At 41.4% G+C, this 23,293-nt stretch overlaps 1 protein-coding gene across 1 annotated transcript in view; it reads left to right on the forward strand.

Moving 5' to 3' along the window:
* KIF11 (kinesin family member 11) overlaps positions 17,517-23,293 on the forward strand; it is a 51,543-nt gene continuing 45,766 nt past the window's right edge. Inside the window, exon 1 of the mRNA XM_003133148.4 lies at positions 17,517-17,875. Coding sequence (XP_003133196.1) covers positions 17,799-17,875 — 77 coding nt within the window. The 5' untranslated portion in view covers positions 17,517-17,798. The remainder of the gene's footprint in view (positions 17,876-23,293) is intronic.

The following is a 23,293-nucleotide window of genomic DNA, read 5'->3' on the forward strand; positions in this document are numbered from 1 at the left end:
TTTCTTCAACAAATAAATTGCAAAATAAGAAAGAAAGGGAGGCGAAGCCTATGGATTGAAGGGGCCTTAGAATTAAGAAGCTATGACAAGCTGTTTACAAAATTTTACATGAAAATGCAAAGGGCCCGGAAGACCCAAACCAATCTTGAAGCAGAATCTGGCACACTTATACTACCAAACATTAAGAGTTACTATTAAGCTGTGGTAACTGAGATAATATTTGGTAATGGCACAAGAGCAGACAAATAGGCAGCAGAAAACTATTCAGTAGTATCTACTAGAGCTGCACATAAGCATACATTATAACCCAGCAATTTCACTTCCAGCTGTATACCCATCAGAAATATGAACACACTTCCATGCAAATACATTATTAGCAGCACAACTAATAGCAGTTCCAAACTGGAAACAATCCAAATCCCATCAACAGTAAAATGTACAGAAAAAATAAACTTGGGAATAGTCACATAGTGGAATACTATACAGCAATTAAAATGAACAGTCAAAAATTATACTCAACAATATGGATGAAGCTCACAAACATGGTAAAATAAGCCAGATCTCAAAGAGCACATACTGTATGAGTCCATTTATGCAAAGTTGAAAACCAGACAAAACTAATCTATAGTATTAGAAATCAGGTTAGTGGTTACTTTTGGGTGGGCAGTGACTGAAAGAATGTGGGGCTTGTGAGGTATGTTATATATAGGCATGTTCAGGGAGTTCCCGTTGTGGTGCAGCAAAAACAAATCTGACTAGGAACCATGAGGTTGCAGGTTCGATCCCTGGCCTCTCTCAGTGGGTTGGGGATCCAGCGTTGCCGTGAGCTGTGGTGTAGATCACACTCAGCTCAGATCCCAGCAGCTGTGGCTCCAATTCGACCCCTAGCCTGGGAACCTCCATGTGCCCTGGGTGTGGCCCCAAAAAGAAAAAAAAAACACATATATATATATAGATATATATAGGTATGTTCAGTTTCTGAAAATTAATTGAGCTATACATTTATGATTTACATATTTTTCTGTTTGCAATACTTCAATAAATTCTTCAAAAACAGGAGTTGAAAAAAAAAAAAAGGAGTTCCCGTTGTGGCACAGTGGTTAAGGAATCCGACTAGGAACCATGAGGTTGCGGGTTCCGTCTCTGCCCTTGTTCAGTGGGTTAAGGATCCAGCGTTGCCGTGAGCTGTGGTGTAGGTTGCAGATGCGGCTCGGATTCCACGTTGCTGTGGCTCTGGCGTAGGCTGGCAGCTACAGCTCCGATTCGACCCCTAGCCTGGGAACCTCCATATGCTGCGGGAGCAGACCTAGAAAAGGAAAAAAAAAAAAAAAGGAGTTACCTGGTGGCTCAGTGGATTAATGAGGCAGCATTGTCACTGCAGCAGCTTGGGTCACTGCTGTGGCGCATGTTCCATCCCTGGCCCAGGAACTTCCACATGTCATGGTCGTGGCGAAAAAAAAAACCCGAAAAAACAAACAAAAAAAATCTCTTCAAAAACAATCTTCAAAAATCAAAGAAAGAAAGGAGACATTAACCAAAATGAAATGCTTGGTTCTTGTTTAAATCCTGATTTGAACAAACCCGTTGTGAAAAAGAAACATTTATGAGATAATCAGAAAAGTGTGAACACTTAAACACTGACTAGATTTCTTTTCTTTTTTTTTTTTTTTTGCTTTTTAGAGCCACACCTGAGGCACATGAAGGTTCCCAGGCCAGATGCAGATGCTGAACCAGAGCTGTAGCCACTGGCCCATACCACAGCCACGGCAACTCAGGATCCCACCCATACCACAGCAATGCCAGATCCTCAACCCACGGAGCAAGGCCGGGGATTGAACCTGCATCCCCATGGATTCAGATTCATTAACCGCTGAGCCACGGCAGGAACCCCTGACTAGATTTTTTATATAAGTAATTTGGGGGTTATGTTAGTGGCTGTTCACAGTAACTTTTTTTTGGCCACACCCACATTCCCAGGCCAGGGATTGAACCTGCACCTCAGCAACGACCCAACCCACTGCAGTGACAACACCACATCCTTAACCCACTGCACCATAAGGGAACGCCCAGGTTTTTTTTTTTTTTAATAGTCCTTTGAGATACATACTGAAATAATATGATGCCTGGGATTTGGTTCAGAATAATTCCATCTTCAGTAGAAGATGAGAGAAGAAGAGGAATATTGGTCAGGAACTGATAAATATTGAAACTGGAAAATGGATGCCTGGGGAATTTATAATACTATTCAGTTGATTTTGAATATGTTTAAAATTTTCCATGGTAAAAAGTTTTACAATGTATATTAGTTTTAAGTACAGTGCTATGGTAATAAAATACCTAAAAGCAACATGAATTTTTTAAAATGTTTATAGGTAAGTGATTTATTAATTATAAATTTGTTAAAAGTTTTCCAAAATGACTCATAGTTTCTAGTCCTTAATGGTAAGTTAGAGTTACTTTATGGGCAGTACTTGAAATATTAATGTAAAAATCTATAATTTATATTTTCCAGTTAGGACTATTCTTGATTTACCCATTCAACAAATATGGGTCAGGCCTTGCTTTATATGTTGAGGATACCTCACAGAAAAGAGAAACTAGGTTTCTAGGTTTATTTTTTTGGTCATTTTTGGCCACCCTAAGGCATATGGAGTTCCCGGGCCAGGCCTCAGATTGGAGCTACGGTCACAACTTAAGCCGCAGTCCCTAACTTAAGCCCATATCCCTAACCCTCTGTGCCTGGCTGAGGATCGAACCTGCCTCCCAGGGGCTCCCAGGATGCTGCTAATCTTGTTGCATCACAGTGGGAGCTCCAAGAAAATAGGTTTCTATTCTTGGGGGGTTTATGCTATAGTGAGAGAGAGAAGTAAATTAATACTTTTATAAAGTAATTACATAAAGTGGATTCTCTTATAGCACAGTGGGTTAAGGATCTGATATTGTCACTGAAGTGGCTTGGGTAGCTGCTGTGGTATGGGTTCGATCTCCGGGCCAGGAACTTCCACATGCTTCAGGAGCTGCCAAAAAAAAAAAAAAAAATAGTAATTATAAAATGTATTTAATATAATAATAGAGGAGCTCCCACTGCGGCGCAGTGGGATCTGTGGCATCTCTGCAGTGCCAGGACATGGGTTCGATACCCAGCCCAGTTGCAGTGGGTGCCATATTCTATGGGGCAGCCTCCCCCCAAAAATTAGAGTAACCAGGGTGGGTTTTCTTGCTATCAGCGTCACCCATGTCATAGTCCTTGGACTTTCCCTCTGTCATCACTATGGCCCCTCTAGATGGAAGGAGATAGCAAAGAACTCACCAACTCTATTAAGAGGGATTGACAACAGGAGTGTACACATGGGACAGTGTAGGTGGAAGTTCAGCAAAACTCAGAGCACAGGGTTCGGGGTTTGGACTAGGCTGCATAAGCTGCTGCCAACGGACAGCCAGCTTCTGTGGCCCTTCTCATGAGCTAACTCTTCACCAGACCCCTCCTGGGATTTATATATATATATGTGTGTGTGTGTTATATGGGGTTTTGTGTGTGTATGTGTGTGTGTTTTTAATTTTATGGCCACACCTATGGCATATGGAAGTTCCCAGGCTAGGGGTCAAATTGGAGCTGCAGCTCCAGGCCTACACTGCAGCTTACAGGAACACTGGATCCTTAACCCACTGAGGAAGGCCACAGAGACATCAGGTCTTTAGCCTGCCGAGCCACGACAGAAACTCCTCCATTACCTTCTTCCTCCTACATCTTTTTCTCTCCATCTGATGTACAAGCCAGGAATTTCTTAACCAGAATTTGAAAGTTGTGGAGGGGCAGTCATCTGCTTCTCCCTTGGCCACTCACTGTCTGTCTTAGGGCTTTCTCAGGGCTTTCCTTTAAGAGCCTAGTTTGAAAGTTAGAAACACTGAATATTTTTTTTTCTTTGCATTCATACCATAAGAACCCAAAATCTCCTGGACATTCTCTGTCTCTGGGAAAAGATCCTGAGGTATAACAAATAAAGGAAAACATGGAGAATAAAATTCCAACATCTTTTGCTGTGTAGATAAAGAAATAGGGTTTCATGAGAGAGACTGAGGGTCTACTTTAGACATGGTGGCTGGGGATAGAGTCTTTGGGGAGGTGACATTTAAGTTGTGATCTGAAAGGTAAGAGGGAGCTAATATATGAAAAGGTGAGGGAAAGACTCCAGACAGTGGAAACAACCATCGTGGAAGTTTGGGACAAGAGAGAGTCTGGCATGTTCTGGGATTTGATAGGAGGCCAGAGCCTTGGAAGCCTCATTTTCCTTCTCTTCCAACTAATCTTTCCTACTGAGATGCTACTATTAGAACACCAAAAAGAGTAACCAAAATTTGGATTTGGGGAAACTCAATACTTAAGGATTTTGGGTTTGTTTTTTTAAAAAAAAACAGATTTATAAGCAGTTCATAGCTCTTTTTTCCTTAGTTTATAAGCACAAGCAGACATAATGACTGTTTGTTCTCTTTGGCATTCATACCCACAGACATACAGTATTGAACCTAACATGACTCTGGCAACCATGGAAAAAGATAGCTAAATTAAATTACTCATCAACTATTCACTTGCAAATTGCATAGGTGTTGCTCAAGAGTCTTATAAAGTCATGCAAATAAATATGTTTATGAAGACTTTATTAGGGCTCAGAAGAATGTTTAAGTTGTATTAAATAATTCAAGACATAAAACTGCATATTTAACTATGATTTCAATTATTAAAAATATAAATATAGACACTGGAAAGAAATACCTCAAAATACTAATAGTAATCCCTAGGTAGTGGGAATTTTTTTTTTTTTTTTGCTTTTTTTTTGCTTTTTTAGGGCCACATCCGAAGCATATCGTGTTTCCCAGGCTAGGGGTCAAATCGGAGCTGTAGCTGATGGCTGATGGCCTACGCCACAGCCACAGCAATGTCAGATCTGAGCCGCATCTGTGACCTACACCACAGCTCATGGCAATGCCGGATCCATAACTTACAGAACGAGGCCAAGGATCGAACCTGCGTCCCCATGGATCCTAGTCAGATTCGTTTCTGCTATGCCACGACGGGAACTCCTAGGTAGTGGAAATTTATCATACACATATAGGAGTTCCAGAAAGAAAGAACAGGAAGGAGTCCCTGCTATGGCACAGCAGGTTAAGGATCTGGTATTGCCAAGATGTGGCATAGGTTGTAGCTGTGGCTCAGATTCAATCCCTGGCCTGGGAACTTCCGTATGCCCTGGGTATGGCCCAAAAAAAGAAAAAGAAAGAACATGAAAAAAAAAAAAGTAGAAATATTCAATGAATATTTCAAAGTTATTTTCCATATCTGAAGGAAATGAGTTGCCGGACTGAAAGGATTCGCCAAATGCTCTGCTCAATGGGTGAAAATACGTGCACAACAAGGCTTCTTATTGCAGAATGTCAGCACATTGAAGGGAAATAGATTATTTAAAGAAAGAGCAGAGAGGCCACAAACAAATGATCAGGACTCAGAATGGCTTTGGACGTCTCAGCAGCAGCAAAACCTAGAAAACACTGTCTTCAAGGAAGTGTGACTGAGGAGAATTGCAGTAGTAGTCAAGGTCGAAGGGGAAGTTCCACCTTGAAGTTTCTAGGTGGAAGGGGAACTTGGGGTCATATTTAATATTCTTTAAATAAAATATTTTAAGTAATGTGATATTTCCTTTTTTTGTTTGTTTTGTTTTTCATTTTTTGCTTTTTAGGGCTGCACCTACAGCATGTGGAAGTTCCCAGGCTAGGGGGCAAATTGGAACTATAGCTGCTGGCCTATGCCACAGCCATATCGAGGCAGGATTCCAGACAAGTCTGCAACCTACACCACAGCTCATGGTAACACCAGATCCTTAACTCACTGAGCAAGGCTGGGAATTGATCCCTCTCAACCCTCTCAATCACCACCGAGCCACAATGGGCATTCCATTGAAATTTCTTAACACTAGTCAAGATCGTGGTTGCAAAATCATATCTGTTATGACAGTTATTAGAGTAAAATCTAGGGGCATAAAAATCATAGTAATAATCATAGGTGTGGAGTTCCCTTATGGTGTGGTGGGTTAAGGATCTGGTGTTTTCACTGCAGTAGCTCAAGTCACTGCTGTGGCATGGGTTTGATCCCTGGCCCTGGAACCTTCTCATGCCATGGGCACAGCAAAAAAATAAAATAAAATAAAATAAAAATAAATCATAGGTATGAGCAAATTACTATGGAAAATCAAATTCTGGTGAGATGGTGGTTTATATAAAACACTAAGTTCCCCAGATTACTAATAACTTCCAACAAGTTTCCAATAGCAGTCCAAGATAGTAGGAAAACTTCCCATCTTTAAACTATTTTTCAAAAAGGCCTAGCTACCTGCTTGGAAGAAAATACAATGAGAACAAAACATAGATTTATATTTCAATAAAACATAAGTTGGTATGAGGAAAATAGGATGCCTACTAAAAATGCTTTTATTTGTTGTGAAGGTAAAAATAAAGCTCTGTGAGGAGTTCCTGCTGTGGCACAGAGGGTTAAGGACCTGACTGCAGCAGCTTGGGTCACTATGGAGGTGAGGTTTCTATCCTTGGCACAGGAACTTCCATATGCTGAGGGTGCAGCCAAAAAGAAAAAGAAAAAGCTATGTGAAATGGCCAGAAGCACTTCTTTTCCCAAGCTTTTGAAGACTAATTTTTTAAGAGCAGTTTCCAATTCACAGGAAAATCGAGAGAAAGGTTCAGAGGTGTACCTTATATTCCCCATCCCGACACATGCTTAGACTGCCCATTATCAACCTCCCCTACGGGAGAGGTATGTTTATTACTATTGATGAATCCACACTGACACATCACTACTACCCAAAGTCCATAGTTTACATTGGGGTTCACTCTTGATGTTGTATATTCTATGCATTTGGACAAATATGTCATGGCATGTATCCATCATTATAGTATAATACATAGTATTTTCACTGCCCTAAAAAAAAAATCCCCTGTTCTCTGCCTATTCATCCCTACTTTCCATCTACACCCTGGCAACCACTAATCTTTTTACTGTCTCTATAGTTTTGCCTTTTCCAGAATGTCATATAGTTGGAATTACACAATATGTAGCCTTTTCAGGTTGGCTTCTTTCTCTTGGTAATATTCATTTAAGTTTATTCCATGTCTTTTCATGGCTTGATAGCTCATTCCTAATTACCATGGAGGAATATTCAATTCTTTGGATGTATCACTTACTGAAAGGACATCTTAGTAGCTTTCAAGTTTTGGCAATTATGAATAAACCTGCTATAAACATCGACATGCAGATTTTTGTGTGGACATAACTTTTCACCCTCTTTGGGTACTGAGTCTTTCATCATTACCCATGGGCATTGATTCTAGGATCCCACAGATCCCAAAATCTGCAGATGCCAAAACCGTTATATAAAATGCCCTGGTAGGAGTCTCTTGTGATGCAGCAAGTTAAGGATTCTGCCTTGTCATTGCTGTGGCACCTGTTTCATCGCTGGCCCACGAAATTCCACATGCCATGGCCATGGCCAAAAAATAAAAGAAATAATAACATGACATGCTATAGCAGGCCCTTCATAAGAGCAGATTCTACATCCTTGAATTCAACCAACCTCATACTGAACTTTTATTTATTTATTTATTTTGTTGTCTTTTTAGGGCCACACCCATAGCGTATGGAGGTTCCCAGGCTAGGGGTCTAATTGGAGCTGTAGTCACTGGTCTATGCCAGAACCACAGCAACAACAGATCTGAGCCACATCTGCCACCTACACCACAGCTCACAGGCAACACAGGATCCCCGACCCACTGAGCGAGGCCAAGGATCGAAACCACATCATCATGGGTACTAGTCGGATTCATTTCCACTGCACCACAATGGGAACTCCTCAGATTGAAAATTGATCTACATCTGTGATCCATTTCAAGTTAATTTTTGTGAAGGATTAAGGTCTATGTCTAGAATTTTTTTTTTTTGCTAGAAGCATTTTTTTTGTGTTTAAAAAATTAAGAACTGCAGAGAGAAGATGCAGAAGTACTTCTATTTAAAATACCAAAAATCATACTTAAAATTTTTTTTTGTTTTTTAATGGCCAGACCTATGGCATATGGAAGTTTCCAGGCTAGGGGTCAAATCAGAGCTGCAGTTGCAGACCTATGCTACAGCAATGCCAGATCTGAGCTGCATCTGTGACCCACACCGCAGCTTGCAGCAACCCCAGATCCTTAACCCATGGAGCAAGGTCAGGGATCGAACTCATGTCCTCACAGCGCTATGTCAGGTTCTTAACCCACTGAGCCACAATGGGACCTCTCTGAAATTTTTTAATTGAGGTATAATTCACATATCTTATAACATTCGCCATTTAAAAGTGTACAATTTGGTAGTTTCTAGTATAGTCACAATGTTGTACAAGCACCACCACTATTTAATTCCAAAATATTTTAATCACCCCAAAAAGAAACCTATCAGCCCTCAACTCCCCACCCCCACGTCCTTCTCTCCCAGACCCTGCTAACCACTGATCTATTTTCTGTCTGTGTCTGTATGGATTGTCTTATCTTAAACATTTATACAAAAGGGATCATACAATACATGGTCCTTTGTGGGCAGCTTCTTTCACCTAAACCTTCTTTCAAGGTTTATCCATGTTGTAGCATGTATTAGTACTTTATTCCTTTTTATTGTAGAATACAGATTATTCCATTGCCTAGATGGACCATATTTTTAAAAATCCATTCATCAGTTGATGGACATGTGGGTTATTTCCTTTTTTTTTTTTTTTTTTTACTATTGCGAGTAATACTGTAATTGAAGGGAGTTCCCTTTGTGGCTCAACAGCTATGAACCCAACTAGGATCCATGAGGTTGCCGGTTTGATCTCTGGCCTCACTCATTGGGTTAAGGATCCGGCGTTGCTGTGAGCTGTGGTGCAGGTTACAGATGTGGCTCCAGTCTTGCATTGCTGTGGCTGTGGTAGCTCTGATTTGACCCCTAGCCTGGGAACTTCCATACACTGCACGTGCAATCCATAAAACAAATAAATAAATAAAGTTATACAACCCAGACAATTATACAAATATTGAATGATTATATTTATGATGGATATAAACGGGCTCTACAATAAAACCGTTGACAGCTAGAGAGTTCCGTAAAACAACACACAGAGAAATCTTCAATGTTTGATAGAGGACAGAGTATAGCTACATTTAATCTTATTTGGGATCTGTGCATTGGATTGTTTAATTAACTAACCAAAGCTCTTTTAAAAAATCCATTAGAATATACATTCAGATTCCTTATTGGCACTAAGACATTTACCAGAACAGCATCGGAATAAATAAGGTATTTTTACAGCATACTTCCTGAGGTAGGCTGAATGTCTCCCAAAAGATATTCACATCTTAATCCTTTTAAATGTTACCCTATGAAATGAAGAAGGACTTTGCAGATGTGATCAAATTAAGGATCTTTTTAAAATTTTAATGACTTTTATTTTTTCCATTATAGCTGGTTTACAGGGTTCTGTCAATTTTCTACTGTGTAGCAAAGTGACCCAGTCACATGTGCATATATATATTCTTTTTCTCACATTATCCACCATCATGCTCCATCATAAGTGATTAGATACAGTTCCCAGTGCTATACAGCAGGATCTCATTGTTTACACATTCCAAAGGCAATAGTTGGCATCTATTAACTACAGATTCCCAGTCCATCCCACTCCCTCCCCATCCCCATTGGCAACCTTAAGTCTGTTCTCCAAGTTCATGAGTTTCTTTTCTGTGGAAAGGTTCATTTGTGCCATATATTAGATTCCAGATATGTAATATTGCATGGTATTTGTCTTTCTTTTTCTGACTTACGTCATTTAGTATGAGTCTCTAGTTCCATTCATGGTGCTACAAATAGAATTATTTCATTCTTTTTTATGGCTGAGTAGTATTCCATTGTGTATATATACCACATCTTCTTAATCCATTCATCTGTCAATCGACATTTAGGTTGTTTCCATGTCTTGGCTACTGTGAATAGTGCTGCAATGAACATTCAGGTGCATGTGTCTTTTTCCAAGGAAAGTTTTGCCTGGATGGATGCCCAAGAGTGGGATTGCTGGGTCATATGGTGGTTCTATATTTAGTTTTCTGAGGTACCTCCATACTGTTTTCCATAGTGGTTGTACCAATGTGCATTCCCACCAACAGTGTAGGAGGGTTCCCTTTTCTCCACACCCTCTCCAGCATTTGTTATTTGTGGACTTATTAATGCCAGCCATTCTGACTGGTGTGAGATGGTACCTCATGGTAGTTTTGATTTCCATTTCTCTAATACTCAGTGATGTTGAGCATTTTTTCATGTGCTTGTTGGCCATCTGTATATCTTCTTTGGAGAAATATCTATTCAAGTCTTTTGGCCATTTTTCTTTCTTTTTTTTTTTTTTTAATCTTTTGCCTTTTTAGGGCCATACCTGTGGCACATGGATGTTCCCAGGCTAGGGGTTCAGTTGTAGCTACAGCTGCCGGCCTATGCCACAGCCACAGCAATGCGGGATCCGAGCTGCATCTGCAACCTATACCACAGCTCATGGCAATGCCAGATCCTTAACCCACTGAGAGAGGCCAGGGATGGAACCCAGAACCTCATGGTTCCTATCCATGGACTCGTTTCCCCTGTGCCACCACGGGAACTGCTTTTGGCCATTTTTCAATTGGGTTGTTGAAATTAAGGACTTTGAGCTGGGGTATTATCCTGGATTATCTATGGAGGCCCTAAATGTAACCATATGTATCCTTATAAGAGAAAAATAGAAGATTTGACACAGAAGAGAAAGCCTGGAGGTAGAGTGGAGTGATGTGCCACAAGCCACAGAATGCTAGCAGCTGCCAGAAGGCTGGAAAGCACAAGGAAGAATGGATTCTCCCCTAGAACCTGCAGAGGGAGCCTGGCCCTACTGACACCCTGATTTTGACCTAGGGAAGTTATTTCAGACTTCTGGCCTCCAGAACTATAAAAGAATCAATTTTTGTGGTTTTAAAGCATCAAGTTTGGTGTGCTTTGTTACAACAGCCAAAGGAAACTAATATCTCCCTCCCAAAAAAATCTGAAGTAAAAATACTTAGAATTTGGAGTTTTACGTATAACCTACTTAGCAATCAAGAAACAGAGTAGAAGAAAAATATTTTTGGACAAGCAAGTTCTCAAAATATTTATTTCCTCTGTACTATTTCTCAGGAAGCTATAGGAGGACGTGTTCCACCCAAATAAGGAAGTAATCTAAGAAAGAGTACACAGGTGAGACTCAGGAAACATGCTTTCCAACCCAGGAAACTGGGTTGTAGTATTATAAAGGAAATAAACAGGATCTGGAAACAGAAAATGATAGGAGGAATATGCTTAATATAGGGTGGCCTTTCACAGAACTATAACATAATATTTAAAGTTTGTTTGGAAGTACAAAAGACCCAGAATAGCCAAAGACATCCTGAAAAGGAAAAATGGAGCTGGAGGAATCAGGCTCCCTGACTTAAGACTATACTACAAAGCTACAGTCATCAAAACCATATGGTACTGACACAGAGACAGAAATATAGATCAGTGAAACAGGATAGAAAGCCCAGAATTAAACCCCTGTACCTACAGTTAACTAAGCTATGACAAAGGAGGCAAAAATATATAGTGGAGAAAAGACAGCCCCTTGAATAGTGGTGCTGGGAAAACTGGACAGCTACACAAAAACTCCACACTTCCTGGTGTTCCCATTGTGGCACAGTGGAAATGAATCTGACTAGGAACCATGACGTTGAGGGTTCGATCCCTGGCCTCTCTCAGTGGGTTAAGGATCCAGCATTACTGTGAGGTGTGGTGTAAGTCACAGAAGTCGCTCATATCTGGCATTGCTGTGGCTGTGGCGTAGGCCAGCAGCTGTAGCTCCGATTCAACCCCTAGACTGGGAAACTCCATATGCCATGGGTGTGGCCCTAAAAAAGCAAAAAAAGAAAAAAGAACACTTCCTGACACCATACACAAAAATAAACTCAAAATGGATTAAAGACCTAAATAAAAGACCGACCAGATATTTAAATTTTAAAACTCTTAGAGGAAAACATAGGCCAAACACTCTCTGACATAAATGACAGCAACATCTTCTCAGATCCACCTCTTAGAGTAAGGACAGTAAAAACAAAAATAAACAAGTAGGACTTAATTAAACTTAAAAGTTTCTGCACAGCAAAGGAAACCCTAAACAAAACGAAAAGACAACCCACAGAATGGGAGAATATATTTGCAAATGAAATGACTTACAAGGGATTAATCTCCAAAATTTATAAACACCTTTGCAGCTCAATACCAAATAAATGAGCAACCCCATCAAAAAATGGGCAGAAGATCTACACAGACAATGCTCCAAAGAAGATGTACAGATGGCCAAAAAACACATGAAAAAATGTTGTGTCACTAATTATTAGAAAAATGTAAATTAAAACCACTATGAGGTACCATATTACACCAGTCAGAATGGGCATCATCAAAAAGTCTACAAACAATAAATGCTGGAGAGGTTATGGAGAAAAGGGAATCCTATTACACTGTTGGTGGGAATGTAAACTGGTGCAACCACTATGGAAAATAGTATGGAGATTCCTCAGAAAACTAAAAATAGAATTACCATTTGATCCAACAATTCCACTCCTGGGCATCTATCCAGGAAAGCCATGACTTAAAAAGATACATGTACTCCAATGTTCATTGCAGCACTATACCAACAGGCAAGACATGGAAACAACCTAAACGTCCATGGACAGAGGAGTGGATCAAGAAGGTGTGGTACATATACATAATGGAATATTACTTAGCCATTAAAAGGAAAGGAAAAACGGCATTTACAGCAACATGGGTGGACCTAGAAATTATCATGCTAAGTGAAGTCAGTCAGACAATGAGACACCAACATCAAATCCTATCACTTACATGTGGAATCTAAAAAAAGGATAGAATGAACTTCTTTGCAGAACAGACACTGACTCACAGACTTTGAAAATCTTATGGTTTCCAAATGAGACAGGTTGCGGAGTGGGAGGATGCATTGAGGGTTCTGGGGTGGAAATGCTATAAAATTGGGTAGTGATGATCGTCGTACAACTATAAATGTAATAAAATTAATTAATTAAAAAAAAGAATTAAGACCCCGTCCAAAAAATGGATAGAATGGCCAAGGAAGACCTTTTCATTTTTATTTTATTTCTGTATTTTTGCCTTTTCTAAGGCCGCTCCTGCGGCATATGGAGGTTCCCAGGCTAGGGGTCTAATTGGAGCTGTAGCCGCCGGCCTACAGCAGAGCCACAGCAATGCAGGATCCGAGCCACATCTTCGACCTACACCACAGCTCATGGCAACACCGGATCCTTAACCCACTGAGCAAGGCCAGGGATCAAACCCGCAACCTCATGGTTCCTAGTTAGATTCGTCAACCACTGTGCCACGACGGGAACTCCAAGGAAGTCCTTTTTAAAGAGAAAGTTGGGGAGTTCCTGTTGTGGCTCAACGGTAATGAACCCAACAAGTATCCACGAGGACTCGGATTTGCTCCCTGGCCCCACTTTGCCCTGAGCTGTGGTATATGTCACAAACACGGCTCGGATCTAGCATGGCTGTGACTGTGGTGTAGAGCGGCAGCTGTAGCTCCAATTTGACCCCAAGCCTGGGAACTTCCATTTTCTATGGGTGTAACCTTAAAAAAAAAGAGAGAAAGAGAGAGAGAAAGTTTAGCTGAGAACTGAAGGATGAGAATGGATAAGCCATGCAAGGAGCCAAACTAGAGAACTGTAGGGAGATGGAAAGGTCTGGCTATAGGAAAGAGCTTGGAAGCTTTGGACCATGGTAGTGAGCAGTGCGGCTACTGGCTGGAGTTTTTTTTTGAATAGGTCAAGGCCAGATCATGAGAGTGTTGGTGCCCCAGGTTGGCTGCACCAAAATGTGCCTCAATGGAATATTGATTATTTGGAACTAAAGAAATGACCAGTGCCATAAGGACACTTTGACCTGAGTGCAGGAAACAAATCTCTCCTGCAAAAGGTGCACTTCCAGCATCTGAAAGGAAAAAGACACGCTTATCACCAGAGATAGTGAATTCAGGCAAGACATCTTTGTAAACAAACCTTGTTACTTTTTTTTTTTTAAGGCCCGCACCCTCCGCCTGTGGAGGTTCCCAGGTCAGGGGTCGAATCGGAGCTGTGGCCACTGGCCTATGCCACAGCCACAGTAACGCCAGATCAGAGCGAAATCTGCGACATCAGCTCACAGCAATGCCAGATCCTTAACCCACTGATTGAGGCCAGGGGTTGAACCTTCGTCCTCATGGATATTAATCAGATTCGTTTCTGCTGAGCCATGACGAGAACTCCCCTTGTTACTTCTTTAATTTGCTACCCCCAAGCCTAAACTCTGTTTAAATTCTTCAGTAATTGAGCAACTAATTGAAGAAACTAAGTTTCTTCCTCCTGCCAATTTTTCACAAGATTGGCTAAAATTCATAAAAACTGCCTGCTTTGGCCACTTCCTAGGTCCATTTTTGTGTTCAAATTAAAATTATTTTTCTGGGAGTTACCATCGTGGCTCAGTGGTTAACGAATCCAACTAGGAACCATTAGGTTCTGGATTCCATACCTGGCCTTGCTCAGTGGGTTAAGGATCTGGCGTTGCTGTGAGCTGTGGTGTAGATTGCAGACTCGGCTCAGATTCCGCGTTGCTGTGGCTCTGGTGTAGGCCGGTGGCTACAGCTCCGATTAGACCCCTAGCCTGGGAACCTCCATATGCCACGGGAGTGGCTCAAGAAAATGGCAAAAAGACCAAAAAAAAAAAATTTTTTTTTTCTGGGTGTTTTTTTGGGGGGGGAGGGCACCTGTGGCATATGGAGGTTCCCAGGCTAGGGGTCAAATCAGAGCTACAGCTGCCGGCCTACACCAGAGCCACCAGCAACGCCAGATCCAAGCTGCGTCTGCAATCTACTTCACAGCTTACCGCAACGCCGGATCCTTAACTCGCTGAGCGAGGCCAGGGATAGAACCCTCAACCTTGTGGTTCCTAGTCGGATTCGTCTCCACTGAGCCTCAAGGGGAACTCCTCTTTTTGTTTTGTTTTTTTAATTCTTTATTTTTTATTGTTAATCTGCCTTGTGTCAATTTCATTACTAGTCCAGCAACAAGAACTCAACATAGGTAAAGGGAGAAATTTTCCCCTTCCTAACAAGAACCTTACAGGACATGATTAGAAGTTTGGATTTTATCCTAAGTATAATGAGAAGCTCATGTAAGGTTAAAAAGTACATGAAGGGCATGATGTGTTTCTTTCTTTTCTTTTTTTTTTTTAAGTTTTCCTTTTGCTGAGTGAATGCAGTGAAAAAAAAAAAAAGGAGCAGAAATAGGGAAACCTGTCAAGGAGGTTAAGGGCAGTTGTTCGGGGAAGAGATAAAAGAGATTTTGACTAGAGTGGGTAGAGGTGATAAAGGCAACAGGGCTGCACTGGACAGGGAGAACAAAGGAATCAAACATCTGGTTAGCGCCAGGTGTCTAAATGAGAGAGAGTAGGGTAGAGGCAAGTGGGATAAAGAGTCCCGTTTTGGATAGGTTCATAGTGAGATGCTGGTGAGCCATCTAGGAGGAGATACTGATCTTGGAGGGACAAGTGAGTGATGGCTTGAAGCGACATCTTAATTCTCTGCTTAAGAATTAAAACTGGGTAGCCTGGATGAAAACTGGGAATACTAGCCACTAGGCCAGATAGAGGCTAGAAGCAGAATTGCCCTGATTCTTGCTCCCTGTTGAAAGCAAGACTGTTTTAAGGAGAAAAAAAGACTGTAAAAACAGGTAAAAAGTTTATTCTTAGAGTCACAGTACAACATGGGAGAGCACACAGAGAAGCAGTTTATTTAGGTCAGAAGCAAAGAAGTAATACTCTAAAGAGGAGTAAGGGTTCGGGCATCCCCCTGAGTGAAGAGCCCACCAGAGAGGTGATTTAAATCACTTATATAGGACAGTTCTTCCCCGTCTTTGTTTTCCTTTGGCCAATTTTCTTGTTTTATTTCTCATACCTGACTGGTCATAGGCTCCTTCCCGATATGCATGCACATCTTTTGGTCAAGATGGATTCCAGAGCAAAGAGTTCTGAGATGGTATCAAGACATATTATGGCCTGGCACACCCTTCCTTTTTGACTCCTAGGAGTCTTACTGTGCATGTGTAATTGGGGAGAACTTCTTGATCCAAGAAGCGATTGAGGTGGTCATTTTATCTTTCTACTCTAGCAGACCTCAGTTCCTACAATTAACTTTCTCCTCGAAGTGTCAAAGAGAAACAAGGCACCATTTACTCTAACAAGTCCCAGCTATTCTCAGCCCAGGGGCCCATCTTCCTCCTACCTCAATATCAGTAGGCATTTGGCTATGCATAGCGGGGAAAACTATCCGTCTAAGCTATCACAGATGCTTCCTTAGGGGAATGATAGGAGGTTATTATGCAGAGGAACACTAAGGGGCTGAGAGCTTTACACCTCATCTGGCTGTCACTTAAGAAACTACAATTTCATCTAGGTTCCCAGGGTATAAATGTGGCCCAGAAGCTCAGTTTCCAGAGCGGACTACAGCATAGGCCCATAATTTATTATTTCCTGGATCCGAGACCTACGTCTAAACTGTTGGTGTCACTCCAAGCACTGCCGAAATGGGCCGGAGTACGCCTACGGAGAGCTGGAGGGGTCCAGGCAGCGTTGCCTGCTGGGATTTGTAGGCTGACTGCTGCGAGTAGGCGTTCGCGCAACCTCCTTGAGATGCCCGCTGGATGCAGCGCCACGTCCCAGGAGGGGAGCGCGACCTGAGCCTGCAAGTTACTGCAGAAGAGTTGTCAGGAAATGCGAATCTGATCCTACTTTCTTGCTTGGAATCATTTGGCAATGACGTTTTCTCATCAGTTAAAGGATAAAGATAAATTCATGTCCTAAAATGACATGCAGTGTCCTTGCATCACGATTTTGGTAGCTTCTTTGGTAACCCGTGGTAGCCTCACCTTAACACGTCCTAATTATTCTTTAGGACTACTCTGGACGCTCCCTCCGAGAAACGGGCTCGCTTTGGACCTCTCTCTTCTGTGCTTCACAGCATTTTATTACAATCCTCTAAAAATAATTAAAATCACCTCCAGCTTTCCTGAGGGCTTACATGTTCTAGTCTAAGCTATTTACCCGCACTAGCTCATTGATTCTCACACGACTCTCTGAGACGGTTGCTCTTATTTCCATTTTGCAGATAAGGAAATTTTGGTTTAGAGACGGTTATGTAATTCGAGTAAGGCCACAGTGAAGCGTAAGACTATTTACAGCATTTGTCCCACTAGACTAAGGGTTCTGGGCGAGCAAATACGGACCCGCTTTTCACTTTCCCGCGGCCACGCCCTCGGGGTGGAATCGGATGACGACACCATATCCCATGGTGCCTTGCGCGCCCGCGCTGCAATTGGCCAGGCGACTTGGTCTTCTTTTTCAAATTGAGGCGCCGAGTCGTTGCTTGGTTTCCTGGGCTTAGGCGGAGACTAGGTTGGAGGTTCGAAGGCTCCGGATAGTGCCGGACACAAGTGCGGCCAGAGTCCCTGGTGGAGAGCGATTTTCCCGCCTACGGGCAGCACCTGGCAGGGAAGGAGATCACCCAGGTCCACGACGCTGCAGAGCCACTCCACGCCCTTGGGCGCAGGAGTCTGAGACCAGGCCTTGATTTTCGGCGGGGACAGTCATGGCGTCTCAGCCGAATTCCTCTACGAAGAAGAAAGATGAGAAGGGAAAGAATATCCAGGTGGTGGTGAGATGCAGGTAGGGCGAGCCTGGCTGGATTCCCAGCTCCGGGCTTTGCTGTGGGGCTCCCTCCTGCGCGGTTGGAGGAGAGCGATTTTGTTTGCAGCTTTTGAAGGAACCAGACCTTCCTATTTCATAGTTCCCCGCGTTCAGTTCGGTAAAATAACACCAGGTTGCTGCGGCGAGTAAATTAGTGTTTTCAGAAGAAAGGATATTTGTGTCTGACTTTGTAGTTTAAGCAGCTATGGAGAATTGATTGCTGTTCTTTGTTGAAAAGAGCTTTTTTTTTTTTTCCTTTCAAACTGTCGACAGAGATTTAGGCGTCACTTTTATATGTCACTCCTAACAGTTGGTCAGTTTGGAAATAAGACTGCACACCTACTTTGCAAATGTTTTAACATTTGTCTTGGGATTATCATACTTCATAACCTCTAAAAACATATTCAGTCACCTGTTCTCTTTATTCTAAATGAAATATTTCCTTAATCCCTATTAAACAAACAGCGCTGTATTTAACGTTTTAAAATTAAGTCGTAGAGTGAGTTTGTTTTTAAAAGATCGAGGAGACAACTTAAGTTGTACTGTACTTGGTCTTCTCTTGTCCAAAGGAGAAGGCTTTTTCCCAGTGGGTGGGTGAAGGTGTTCTACTCTCCCTCGATTAGTTTCCATATCACTTCCCGATTTTAAAATGAACTAGGAGAGGAAAAACATACTTGTACAAATTGCTTAATTGGATTTATTCAGCTTTTTAGAGGCCCTTTACAGTTTACTGGTGTATGTGTGTTTTGTGTGTCTATTTTTGTTGTTATTGTTTCAAAAACTCTGCCATCAGCAACTTTCATGGAAATCCAAACATATTCTAAAATTAAAAGGTTATTTTCAAAGTGTATCAACAAACTTTCTTAGGTTATTGCCTACACAGCTTTGGTGACTTGAATTGTTGATATCAAAGGTAATAGCTTTTTAAACTGGATGCCAGAGAGGAAATTTGATGGTAAACTTAAGTATAACCAATTACTAGTTGCACTCTAGGGCTTCTGCTAATAGTTAACCTGTTTTGAAGATTTTTTAAAAAGCAGCCCATGTTACAAATGCAAATTTTCACATGATTTTTATTGTTTAGTGACATCAGGCAGTATTACCTTTTCTGTGGGGCTTTAGTTTTTTAAATTTCATTTTTATTGCTAGTTACAAATAGGTCAGACCTGTAAAAAATTACAAGGAACAGTGTAACAAACATTTGTGTATCCATCACTCAGATTAGAAACAAAACAGTCATTACAGCTGGTGTCCCATTGTATCCCTCCCCAAAAGTTAAACATTATTCTGAACTCGTGTTTATTATTCCAATACATTTCAAGCCTTAACTTAAAAGAGATTTATTTTAGTTTATCGCTAATGAAAAGTGCTTGGGATGTGTCTAATATTTGTAACAATTTCAGTATAAAGAAATGCTTTTCTTTTCAGATTAGACTAATTAGAAAAGTGCAGTTGATTTACAGTGTTGTGCTAATTTCTGCTGTATAGCCAAGTGACCTAGTTATTTTTTTCTTTTAAAAAATTTTTTTATTAAAGCATAGTTGATTTACAACGTTTTTTCAATTTCTGCTATACAGCAGTGACCCAGCCACACACACACACACACACACACACACACACACACACACACACACACACACACACACACATTCTTTTTTTTTCATGCTATCTTCCATTATGTTCCAACCCAAGAGACTGTACACAGTTCCCTGTGCTGTAGAGTAGGACCTCATTACTTAACCGTTCTAAATGTAATAGTTTGCATCTACCAGCCCCAAACTCCTCATTCATCCCTGTCTCTTCCCCCTCCCCCCTGGTAAACACAAGTCTGCTCTCCATGTCCATGATCTGTTTCTATTTTGCAGATAGGATCCTTTGTGTCATATTTTAGATTCTGCATATAAGTGATATCATGTCTGACTTACTTCACTTACTATGGGAATCTCTTAGTATGAAAATCCATGTCTGCAAATGGCATTATTTTGTTCTTTTTTATGGCTAAGTAGTATTCCATTGTATATATGTACCACATCTTCTTTATCCAGTTGTCTGTTGATGGACATTTGGGTTGTTTCCATGTCTTGGCTATTGTGAATATTGCTGCAGTGAACATAGGATGCATGTATCTTTTCGAATGAAGGCTTTGTCCAGATTATATCCTTTTTTTTAATATTCATTTCCATTACAGTTTATTATTTCAGGAGATCGAATATAGTTCCCTGTCCTATGCAGTAGGACCTCATTGTCTATCCATTCCAAATGTGATAGTTTGCATCTACTACCCCTCAACTCCCAGTCCATCCCATTCCCTCCCACTTCCTCTTTGGCAACCACAAGTCTGTTCTCTATGTCTATGGCTTTTTCTATTTCAAATAGCCTTCCTAGTGCAAGTATGTCCTTAAGCTTGAGTAAATAAACAACTATGAGGCCCTCAGGGGTTGTCAGATCCTTCAGCAAAGGGCACAGATAGTAAATATTTTAGGCTTTGCAGACTGCATGTGGTCTCTGTCACATACTCTTCTCTAATTTTTTTTTTTTCAGTTTTAAACTTTTAATTGGCACAGTTTATTGTAGTGTAAGAGATTAGCAAGATTTCAAGAGAGATAGATGACCTCATTACTTGATTACAATGAACACAATCTTTTTGATGTTCTTTACTTGTATAGTAACTAATTATATGAATATTTATGGATGAATGAATGAATGGATTTCCACTGACAGGATTTTTTCTTTTTTTTTAAATTTTCTTTCTTTTCTTTTTTTTTGTCTTTTTGACTTTTTCTAGGGCTGCTTCCCACGGCATATGGAGGTTCCCAGACTAGGGGTCTAGTTGGAGCTATAACCGCTGGCCTACACCAGAGCAACAGCAATGCAGGATCCAAGCCGTGTCTGCGACCTACATGACAGCTCATGGCAATGCCGGATCCTTAACCCACTGAGCAAGGCCAGGGATTGAACCCGCAACCTCATGGTTCCTAGTCGGATTCATTAACCACTGCGCCACGACGGGAACTCCTTTTAATTTTCAATTTCCCTTCTTACCATCTTGGTTGTTTGAATTTTAATATAACTGTAATGAAGTCAATGTATTGATGGGTTTGTTAGTGTCATCAGCAGAAACCTTGAAGTTTCTGATTAGAGAAGTCTGGGTGGAAAATAGTGGCTTGGCAGTATTCTTTTTTTTTTTTTTTTTTTTGTCTTTTTACTATTTCTTGGGCCGCTCCCACGGCATATGGAGGTTCCCAGGCTAGGGGTCGAATCAGAGCTGTAGCCACCGGCCTACGCCAGAGCCACAGCAACTTGGGATCTGAGCTGCGTCTGCAGCCTACACCACAGCTCACGGCAACACCGGATCGTTAATCCACTGAGCAAGGGCAGGGACCGAACCCGCAACCTCATGGTTCCTAGTCGGATTCGTTAACCACTGCGTCACAATGGGAACTCCGACAGTATTCTTTATTGCAGTACGAACAATTCCTAAAGCTCCTCTTGGAGTATTAATAACTTAGTATGTGTGACTTGTGTGAATTTCTATTACTCTGACCTGAGAACTTGAATGGTATTCATTTGGTACCTTAATCACACAACCAGACAAGAGATTCGACCAATTGGAAAAGCTTTAACCACATGAGAGCAATTCATTCTATCTGATACTTTTGGCCTACCTCAGTATAAGTTTGTTTTGACTCAATTTGGTTGAACATTTAAAATACTGCATACAGTGGGTTGTGTGCATTGTGTAAGTTTTCATACATTTGATAAATGACAGCATTACCAGATATTACCTGGGAGTTACTGAGTTAAATTTCTTAAGATCACAATTTGATCTTCTGACCAGTCAAAATATGCTAAGTGTGGGGGCATGCATGCCAGAGGACATATCCTTTTTAAAATAAATAGCAACTTGGTTCATTTAGTGATGAGGGCAAAGATAATTTCCTGTTTGGCATTTCCTGTCACAATATGTGATAATGAATGGGAAAAATGAACTTAGGTCTTAAGAGTGTACCTCTTGGGAGTTCCCATGTTACTTAGTAGGTTAAGAACTCGACTGGTACCCATGAAGACATGGGTTTGATCCATGGCCTCTCTCAGTGGGTTAAGGATCCAGCATTTCCATGAGCTGTGGTGTAGGAGACAGACGCAGCTCAGGTCTGGCATTGCTTATGACTGTGGTGTAGGCCGGCATTTGCAGCTCTGATCTGACCCCTAGCCTGGGAACTTCCACATGCTGCAGATGCAGCCCTAAAAACAAACAAAAAAAGAGTATACCTCTCCCTTTGGCCCAGATGTGCGTTAAGTACATCAGTATCTTATGCATGGTTCTTTTTAGCTTTCCCATCATTCTCTTTAAGATGACATCTATTAAGCAGTATAGTTTAATAGATATTTGAGTGTCTAGTGTGTGCTGAGCATGGTAATAGACCCTAGGGAAACAGTAAATTAAACAGGATCTTTGCTTACACTGTGAGGTTGGTACTATTACCAAGCTCAATTTTCAAATGAGGAGACAGGCTTAAAGGACTACATTGCCCAAGTGGACTGGATCAAGAGTCATCATTATACTCAAGTGCCTAAGGAAGCCTTTAGCTTAGATTTCTTCCTCACGGAGTCTTTCCTAACACTCATGCCTTCCCTGTCCCAATCAAGAACACATTAAATTTTTTGAGTTTTTTTTTTTTTTTTTTTGGTCATCTTTTTATGGCTGTACCCATGGCATGTGGAAGTTCCCAAGTTAGGGGTTGAATGGGAGCTGCAACTGCCTGCCACAGCCACAGCCAGAGCCACGCCAGATCCAGGCCTCATCTGCAACCTATACCACAGCTCACGGCAACACCTGATCCTTAACCCCCTGAGTGAGGCCATTGATCGAACCTGTATCCTCATGGATGCTAGTCAGATTCGTTTCCACTGAGCCACGATGGGATCTCTCTAGAGCACATTAAATATTTGCTCTATGTTCCTACAGCACCTTTTACTTACCCTTTCTAAACATCACTTCTCTTCGAATCACTTGTTTTATGTCACTGTTCCCCACTAGACCTCACACTTGTGAGGACAAGTTGAGTTAACATGGTGTATAAAGCATTTGGAACAGTGAATACCTGACATAGTACTCAATATATCAGTCATTATTATTATTATTATTTGTCTTTTCAGGGCCACACTCACAGCGTATGCAAGTTCATAGGCTAGGGGTTGAATTGGAGCTGCAGGTGCCAGCTTATACCACAGCCACAGTAACACCAGATCCAAGCCACATCTTCGATCTATACCACAACTCATGGCAATGCTGGATCCTTTAACCCACTGAGGGAGGCCAGGGATTGAACCCATGTCCTCATAGATACCAGTCGGGTTCGTAACCACTGAGCCACAACAGGAACCCTTAGTCAT

This window comes from Sus scrofa, chromosome 14, assembly GCF_000003025.6.
Source record: "Sus scrofa isolate TJ Tabasco breed Duroc chromosome 14, Sscrofa11.1, whole genome shotgun sequence".
In the NCBI taxonomy this organism is placed as follows: domain Eukaryota; kingdom Metazoa; phylum Chordata; class Mammalia; order Artiodactyla; family Suidae; genus Sus; species Sus scrofa.